Below are 10,131 nucleotides of genomic sequence, written 5' to 3' on the forward strand. Positions count from 1 at the left end.
AAAGATCAGCAGTTTCTCAAAAGCAACTGCCTAAGATCAGTGTTCCAAAATTTAAAGAGGGCCTGGGACATATAATAAGGTATTGTTAGCATAAAATGAATTACAACTTCACCATTTTAAAATGATGCTACTTTTAAAGTAAACTGTCCTTTACAAATATTTATTTTATTAAATTAATAAATGCTGAAGCAGGGTGGCAAGATTGGGGGACTGAGAATATCATTAACTTAAATATAAAATTTTAAAGCAAAAAAAAACAATAAAACTTCACAAGACTAAAATCACATTTTTTAAGACAATTATTGGTTTAACAAACAAATAATACTCGATTCTATGAATTCATGTGAAAAGCGGTAAATTAAAAATTAAAATATTTGCATATTATTTATTAACTGGAACTTAAAAAATGTAATTTTTTAAAAAACAAACATAAGTAAGTTGCTTCTGGTTTGAAGTTGTAAAAAAAAAAAGCAGTCTGAAAAAAAAATGTAACTATGATATAATGAGATGGTTGTGCGGAAGAGCGATTAATATCTATAACAATTCTAGATCTGGGTTCAGATAGACAGTCATAATGATGTTTCTAAGCCCATCCAATGACTACATGTATCTATTGGAAATAATGACTGTAACAATCCTCTCTGGGATGTTAGTGTTAGCCTTACAATCATCTCATGGACGAGGTATAGGTCGCACATTCTCTTATGGACATTCATTTTGGCAGAATCTCCGAGGGCACAAATGTCGGTCATACAATCCCTTTTTGCAGTGATACAATCCCTTTTAGCAGTGATACAATTCCTTTTATGCTGTTGTCAAAGAAAATGGCTCCCCTGTGTATACCCTAAAGATACTTCGTATTTTAATGTGAACATATTTCATGCTGAAATACTGTATAATAATATGTAACACCTTGACTATAATTCACTATCTTACAGCAATCAGTCATTTGTAGTAATTTTGGGCAATCTTACAGAGAGTGGTATTGAAAATACTACTTATAATTATTTTAGTTACATTTTCAAGTAAAAAAAAACAACTATGCAACAAATGTATTTGATAAATTAAAAATTGAATTAACGTTTAGAGTTTTAGAATCTAAACTGATAAGATTAATTTAATTTTATCCTCTCAAATTATTAATTTTTCAATTTTAAGCAGATTTGACAATGACCAGCTGAGAAACATGGCAAGCACACAATTTTTTTTTTAATATCACAAATCAACAAAATGGAAAACCTTTTAAAAAACAAAACAGAGAGAAAACAACAATGGAACAAACCATTAGGTAACAAATGAGGTGGGAGCGCCAAAAGGCTTGAGAAATGTGGACAACAAATAGCAACAACAGCCTCCATCAAGAAAAACACTGCACTGAATTTATAGCTAAAACCAGCTGTTTAAATGCGTTAATGTTCTATTTTGTCAAATTTTAGGTTTCAACTCATTTTTAAAAAAAAAAAATGAGAATATTTTATCTATGCAAGAATAAAAAAAATAACGTATCTTAAGACCTGAATTAAAATTAAAAAAGAGCTTCAACAAAATGTACAAGTTCAACAGTTGTAAACAGCAAAAAAAAAAAAACATAGTAAAACAATTACCTCCCCTTTAGTTCACAATTTAGCATAGTTGGGGGAATATTTACCAGTTGCTGCATCCTCATAGGAGGGCGGGGCTTGTAAATCATTATTTTCCTCATACGATGGTGGGGACGAAATTATTAAACTCAGACTATCCTCGTACGATGGCACGGGTGGTACCACTAAGCTTTGATCTACGTACTCTGTGCTGCTGTTCATGTTTGAAAGCCCTGGGTCTGTTTCTCTAGCCTCACCGCCGATGCCATCGATCATACCATAATAGGTAAAAGTCTGACCTTCTGGCTCCAGATAACTATGTAGAACAGAAGCTCCGCTGTAGATTGCTATAGGGTTGGTGCCCCTATTTCTAAAAGGAGACCCCCGCCCGCTGCTTCCTTCCCGGGGAGAGTTCCTCCCACTGGTGTACGGTGACCTTCTACTGCTGCCTCGTGACCTGCGATCATCCTCTATATGATGGGCAAGATAACTTTGAATGAGCGAGGACGACGCGATCGACGGTGCTGGCGCCAATGGGTAAACCGGATATCCTTGACCTTCTGGCGGATGAAGAATACCATGCTCGTCGACGTTCCCAGCATAATAAACACCAGACGGGTCTTGTGAGAAAAGCCGCAAGGATTCGTCCCTTTCGGAGCCGTACCCTGAGCAAGCGTCATCCACCACGGCGGAGACGTTTCCAGTGAATAACAGCGGAGGCGGGAGGTACACCACTTCCCCGTTCCTTAAATCTCCGGCGGGGTGGCGCACTCGACGTTTTTTCTGAGGCTGCTGACTGTGATTGATGATGCTGCATTTGGGTGGGACCATCATGGTCATGTTGGGACAGTCGTTCATGATTGTTCTGGCGTGTCCGTTGAGCGCAGGTTGGCTGTTGAGGAGAGGACCTCTGCATCCTGGGTCGAGTAGGGTTAACGTGGTGGCCATGCTCATCTCTACCGGAGGGGCAGCAGGGTTTGAAAGGTTTTCTCGGGCCTACAAAAAAACATGAATAAAAGTAATTAATGAAATCATGCCTGCACAGAGTTTAAAAAGTTACTCATTTTGTTTATTTAGAATAAAAGTTTTGTCTGAATCTCCCAATACCCTATGCCTGTGTGGCTACTATTGGAATTTCTTCCTTTACCAATCAAATAGCTTTATGAAAATATTTAGCCCTTTTGAACATTTATGATTCATTTTTTTAACATAGAAAAATCACTTATAATGGAGTTTTATGCTCATACAGAAAAAAATACCAAAAAATCCTTAAAACACATGTTATTAAATTTGAAAGTTCTTTTATTTCTACATAATCAAGACATCTGTTGGCCTAAAATAGCTTGGCCATATGCCATGTATCTCTTTGTCCCTCAATTTAAGTAATTGTTAAAAAATATCAATGAAGTTAAATAAGCCACTCAAACGATTGTTAATAGTTTTTGCAAAAATTGATTGCCTAATGAATAAAAATAAAACTCAAATAAAGTGAGTAAAGGAAGACTAACCCGTTGTGCGTATTTGCATCTCTTGTAGACGAAGACAAAGAGAACACAATACAATATCACAGCAGGTATAACGACACCTACAATTGTTCCTATACCTGTGAGATTACAAGAAAAGTAGAAACATTTTAAACATAAATCTAAATCAATCGTCTTATAAATAAACTAAGAAGTATCATGTGGTATGGTACATTAACATACAGAAATTATCTAAACTGTTACTATCACAAGCAATTTAAGAAAATCCAATAGTTTAGGCCAATGGAAGGGAGTGGTCCTGTTAACTTGATATAACGTTTTTAAGTTAAGGAAATGTGTGCAAAGAAACTTGAGGTATGAGTCATTATGCTGATATTAATTAACTGATGTAGATTTTTTAATCAAATTTTTTTATATGGTCTACAACTGCAAGAGAAAAAACTTTAAAGAAAGAATCATTAAACCAACAACAGCTGTAATCAGCAGATTTGTTTTCACTGTTAAAGTAACATAAAGAATACTTTAAATTTTATGGAAAATAGTATTTATTGATTTTTTTTAATGCATCAATTAGGGATAGTTACAAATTAAAAAGAACCTATGTTGTAAGTTAATTTTACCTAAAATTCTGGCAAATAAAAAAAATTACAATTGTTTGCGAAAGCTGCAAAGAGATTAAAAAATATTTGCTGTAGTGTAAAGTTATGTAAATGTCTGGTATACAAAAAGTAATCAGTTTGAATTAATCAATAGGTCAGAGAGCTGTTTTCAGTTGATATTAAAATAAGTTATATTTTGTGTTTAGTGCCAGGCTAGACAATTTTTTGAGTACTTGAACAGCTACAGACAGCTGCTCCTAAATGTAAAAGCTATTACGGAACATAAAAATTATTAAGTATTTTTTTAAGAAATGAAGCCTAACAAAGGACTCAAACTCTTCTAGTGAAACAGAATTCAATGAAAGGTTTTTGGTGCATCAATGACAGTGAGCTAATAGTACAGGTCAGCTGTCAGTGAACTAGAAGCAGCTGGAATGTCATGGAAACAACATGTAGGAATCACCCAGAACTGGGTGTACGATGGAAATGTGTCGTTGTGTCCCTATGCTCCAGAGAATTGATGATGAAATAGTATGTTAAAGTAAACAAACGTCTTTAATCACAAATGTTTTAACTAAGTATATACTTACCTACTGATGTTGATGACTTGTAAACATCATATCCTCCTCCTAGGAAGAATAACGTAAGTGTACTATTATTATAAGATTATAAAAAGTTTTTCTGCCTTTAGTGCTAAATAATCAGAGGTGGCAAAAATATATTTTAAAAAAAAAACTTTCTTTCATCCTGGCCTGAAATGGGCTAGAAAAATGGAAATTTTGTCATATTAGGAATTGGGGATTGTTAATCTTCCTCATAAAGAGTTCCCAGCAAGAATTGTAAAATTACATTGATTTCACCTCTGCCCTTTCATATCCATCGAAGTGAGCAAGATGGTAGAACACGCTACTACTGTAATCAGAGTCATATAAGAACTCAAGTCTGTAGGAAGTGCCAGCGTGTACCAAGTTCAGATAGGGAAAGTAAAGGCAGCTGGACATATTTCTGAAAATAAGACAACACTACCCTTTCATATGCCAAGGTCGCATAAACAGATGAACTCTACTTCGTCTGCCAAATTAAATTTTCATGTCCAAAAGGGAAACTTTTCATGTAGTTTAATAAGTAACATCAGCACAATAAAATAACTTTTAAATGTAAATCTAGTTTTTTTAACTCATTGCAAACTTCCTTTACAACCTATGTTCCCTCTAAGCTGTGCGGTAGCGCAGTATTTTTTAACCTGCCGCACAGTCATTTTATAAAATAAATATATCCTTGTATAGGACTTTAAGAACACCATTCAGACAAAATATACGATGCACACTAGTTTTTTTTTCTTAGAGGGAATGCTGTTTACAACTACATTTTTACTTTCTCGTATATACGTAGTATAGAGAAAGTATTGTAATCGTGCAAAAAAAAAAAATCGAGATTTTTACAAATCTCGACGTTTTACACCTCACTGATACGGAAAAACATAATTTTGCAATCTTGTCCGTATGTCTGTGTGTGTGTGTGTCTGTCTGTCTGTCTGTCCGTGTGTAAACACGATAACTTGAGTACCGTTACAGCTAGGTTGATGAAATTTCATATATAAGTATTTTATCAAAATCGTAGATCCGTATCAACTTTTGAGCGATTTCCGATAACCGGAAGTGGTACTTTTCCTACTTTGAATTTTTTAAAAGCCTATAACTTGAGTACTATTTCAGATAGATAAATGAAATTTCACATGTAAGTAAAAGATCTAATTCTCTACCTTCTGTTAAATTTTGAGTAATTTCCGTTGACAGGAAGTAGTAATTTACGCTACTTCCGATTTCTCAAAAAACTAATGTAAATTTTAAAAGTACTAATAATATTGCGCACTATTATACACACCTTTATTAGGCGTTCGCTTGGTGCGCAATTGTTTTTTACTGAGATTCTATTCTATTTTTAAAAGTTTTAGTATTTAAAATGGATTAAAAATCATAACTATATCCCCAGTTACCATCCCCTGTTGTTTTATATAAGAATATTCGAGAAAGTTTAGGGGAGATCACTACCGGTTTATTTTATTCACTTAACTATTAGCCAAACATAAAGAGATCTGATAGTAACCTCTTTTGTCAATGCTGCTATAAATAATCACATTTTTAAAATCATTAAAATGCACAAGAATACTTACTATCTAAGCTGGAATATTTTAACTGAAATCCTCTGTATCTATTTAACAAAATGTGTTCTGATTGAAATACCATAAGGACCGTGTTGCCTGTGCTCTCAATAACTGGTGTTTCTTGGCCACAGAATTCTTTCAGCACTGAGTAATCAGTCGATGAGCCTAGAATTTAAAAAAATGTAATTTTCTTACACTTTATTTTTGTTTTTCCACAGGCGATATTAGGGCAACTCTCACTACACAAAATAAGTAAACTATAACATACTGTGGTGAAATTTAAAACTGGCATATTTGATATGTAATTTTAGAAATTTAAATTTATTGTAAGAAAAGAATAATTAAAGAATATTTGTTAAAAGTACCATCATAAAAGGTGACCACATTTCCAATTTCACATTCATTTCTGGAATTCCTGGGCATCAAATCGGAGACAATGACCTGAATTTTAAGACTGTCTTCATCATAAGCTGATCGGAACAGTACACGGCATAACTTTTGTGAAATATCCCTGGAAACATTTTGTTTTAATTATGGTAATAAAATAGCTTTTAAATGGTTAATGACTAAGATAATATTAAAAACTTTATTTTATAACAATTCCAATATTAGTTATAGATTAAAATTATAAAACTTTAATAAGAAAATAAATTTAAAAAAAAAATTTAAAAATATAACAGTAATAAAGAAGAATTACAATAAGAAGACAGGGAGATTGTGAAGCATTTGACATCACATGTGATTTACTAAATGTTTTGACAAAAAAATTGTTTAAAATAAAATGCAATTGTAATTTGAAAAAAATATTAGCATACCCAATGTAGTCATACTGTCGATCACGTTCAAACCCTGGAGAGGTGTAAAGTGTTGGGCCTGTGGTGTATCCAGTTAGTTCTTGATCTCTGCACTGACCAGCTGCACAAATTGTTAAATGGCCTTTAATGTGATTGACACACACACATTTATTTATCATTTATATATATATATATATATATATATATATATATATATATATATATATATATATATATATATATATATATATACATATATATATATATACATACATACACATACATCTGGTATGAGTTGTAACTTACCAGTTTCAGCAAGGAACATAGTGAACAAAAGGGAAATTTTGAAGCTATGAGATGCAATAACTACAGCACATGACCAGGTGATAGACTGCATTTTGGGCTGATACCTAAGGAAACAGCATACAGCCATCGCCCTTGATCATACAGGGTGAGGTCCCAAATATTCCCTGTCATCTAAGCCATTGATGCTGCATTGAAAGTGATTTTTTTTTTTAAATTACATGAATACAAATGAAAATATAATTTAACAAACAATGGTATTAATAGCGAAGTAATAAGTAAGCGAGGCACGGCACAGGTTTGGTCATCTCTAACGTGGTGTTTGATGGCTTGCATCTGTGGGGTGTTCTTTAGTTCACATAACTCCAAGGTATAGGAGTGGGGGTATCAGGTTTTGTACTGACCACAAAATGGATGAATTTACATTAATATCATGCCAGTCATTCTGAACTAAACAAACTTTTAAAATATTACCAAAAGAAATGGAATAATAAGTTAAATACATGCTCAAATCATTAGCCCAAAATAAATGTGTGATTTTGATTCTAGTCTGTAAGACTAACCAGCTTGGATGAGTAACTAACAGCTAAATCCTAAGTGGTTCTGACCACACAAAAAATACAGAGGTTAAAGACACCATTACATTAAAATCTATTTTAAAATAATTTAACTAAGGAATTAAGTCTGAAAAAGTACTTCATTTGTCTAACAACCTGCCCAAAATTTTTATATTGCCAGAGTAGATTTAGTAGTTATTTTTGGGCAGGTATTTAGTTTAAGATAATGGTTAGCTGGTAAATAGTTTGATAGTGATACAGGCTTTGATAGCCTTATGTTATTTTTACATTTTACAAGTGCCCAAATTGTCATCCATAAATGACGTCATGCTTTTTAAATTTTTTACCTCCCCTCTCCCCTCATTGTCACAAATAGTCAGCCCTACCTACTTAATATGACATCACACTTTAGCCTACACCCCCCCCCCCCCCCCCCCCCTCAAAATTGCAGTTGAATTTTTCTTAAAATACAATATTTTTCCAAAATCTTATCTGAACTCTGTCAACATAGAATATTTTAATCAATTTCTATTACAATTTTTAAAAACAGTTTTCTAAAATGCGGAATAGCGACTAAAATTCATTGCTTTTTTATAGTGCAAAAGTGTGACATCACACCATCGCCCCCCCCCCCCCCCCACCCTCATAAAATTACTGACACCCTTCCCCCTACTAGTGTGACTTCATTTATGGAAGACCCCTACCCCTTAACTAGGATTTAAATTTGAAATTAAGGATATGTTTAGTTTTTATCATTAAGCTATAAGTATACACACACTATAAAGGGCAGAATACACTCATTTTATGTCATATATATTGTGTCACTGTAGTGTATATCTATTATCTAGCACTGGTACTTTAAGGTTTAAACCTACACTAAACTCTTAAGTCTAACTAAACTACACTGTAACACTTTTACTGTTACAGTGAGTACTTTACTACTTAACTTTATTATATTATATATATTAGAAATTAAGGTAATCTATCGTTTTAGGTACGTAAAATCGCCCGCGACTAGTAATGTGAAAAACAGGTGACTCCTTACATTTTAATAATTATTTCACATTTTGAGGAGGATTTATGTTTTGAAAAATACAAAAATGTTTCCTTGTTTCATTTATGTACCTGTTTCTAAACAATTGAATTAAAACTTTTCAGTAATAAATGAACACCAGCGATGTTTCCAACAGATGCAACCATGCTCATTTACTATAGCAGCCATTTTGTTAAAGTTTTATTTTTATAGACTTATAGCGCAAGATTCAGGCGGAAGTCACTCTATTTTACAAATGGCTGCTGTTTATATAGCAAATCTTGCTTGCAGACACTGCTGTTTAAAGTTAATTTCGGGCCTATATTGATATATTTAGCCATTGATTTAGTTTTATTATTCATTTATCTATAATATTTGACACAAACATATCACAATATACTTCTATTACAGCCTTGACAATGAGGTAACGTTTTCGTACATTAATAGCCGCGGGCGATTTTACGTACCCAAAACGATAGATTACCGAAATTAAAACTATAAATCTAATTTGTAATGTAACAAATGCAAATTGATGTGAGAAGTGTAAAATGTTAATTACGCTCTATTTGTAATATTAAATCTAATCTAGATCTAGAAAAAGAAGTAGACTGACGCTTGTAGAAGCAAAAGATGCCCAAGCCCAAGCGAAGGGAAAACGAAAAACTGACCAATTTTTTTATCTTTCGTCAGCAAATTATCTTCTTAAAGTGACTTAAAGTGGACCAAGATTCTATATTTCTAACTGAAACATAATTTAGTTTACTTATAGGCCATGCCACATGTGTGCAAAATCAATGCAGTGTTGCTTTACCTGCAAATAAATGCTTAAATAACTAAAATATCCATTTTATCTAGATCTAGATCTATGTTTGCAAAAAAATTCGGTCAAAAATCCAAGTCCTCATTTTATTCAATGTAAAGCACGTAAGGGCAATCACTCTTAAAAACAATTAAAATTATTGAAGTCAGGTTATCCCGCTTTAGTATTTAACCATTTTATAGCCATGCTACACGTAGGCCTCTCTTATCTTATTTGAAAAATAGATCTACATCATGATCTATATCAAACAAATTTCTCATTATTTAAAACCCCAATTTCAAAGAGCTAAAATATTAAATACAAGCAAATTACTGTAATAATATGCATTATAATTGTATTATCAATTTCAACTTTTCATTAAATTAAATTATTATTAAATTGGATTTAATGAGGTCAGCATCTTCTGTGGATTCTTGCATAGGTCTACTATTAAATAACTTGTAGAGTTAGAAAACAAAACAAAGTTTTGGAAATTGTGAACTTAAATGTAAACAAACAAATAGGGCAAGCAGAAAGTAAACACATAAATAATTAACAGCAAAAATCGTCAAGGACGTTGACGACGCCCCCAAAATCTCTGCACTTTGATTGGATAGTTTGTGGGTTTGCCGGCAATCGATCGACCTCACTTTTTATTCTGGCATTAGGCCTACCGTAGCACATTACAAAAGTGCACAGAAGAAAACAATTATTATTAACGTGTGAGTAGGTAAAAACTATTTGGAAAAGTGTCAGAGTAATTTTGGCTAGTTAAATAATAAAGAAAGGCTTATCGTCGAATTCTTTAAAAAAATGTA

At 32.8% G+C, this 10,131-nt stretch overlaps 1 protein-coding gene across 1 annotated transcript; it reads right to left on the reverse strand.

Annotated features, from left to right (window-relative positions):
• Positions 1 to 1,006: 1,006 nt before the first annotated feature.
• LOC131931680 (uncharacterized) lies at positions 1,007 to 9,409 on the reverse strand. Its single transcript, XM_059288507.1, has 8 exons — positions 9,326 to 9,409; positions 6,928 to 7,112; positions 6,643 to 6,742; positions 6,193 to 6,338; positions 5,837 to 5,992; positions 4,254 to 4,292; positions 3,089 to 3,183; positions 1,007 to 2,576 (listed from the first exon to the last, which is right to left on the reverse strand). Exons 2-8 carry the CDS (start codon positions 7,052 to 7,054, stop codon positions 1,617 to 1,619), a joined length of 1,623 nt encoding a protein of 540 aa, XP_059144490.1. The 5' UTR covers positions 7,055 to 7,112; positions 9,326 to 9,409; the 3' UTR covers positions 1,007 to 1,616.
• Between the last annotated feature and the right edge of the window lie 722 nt (positions 9,410 to 10,131).

The sequence above is a fragment of the Physella acuta genome, unplaced genomic scaffold, assembly GCF_028476545.2.
Source record: "Physella acuta isolate Inbredline_101_S28 unplaced genomic scaffold, ASM2847654v3 ptg002005l, whole genome shotgun sequence".
Lineage (NCBI taxonomy): Eukaryota > Metazoa > Mollusca > Gastropoda > Physidae > Physella > Physella acuta.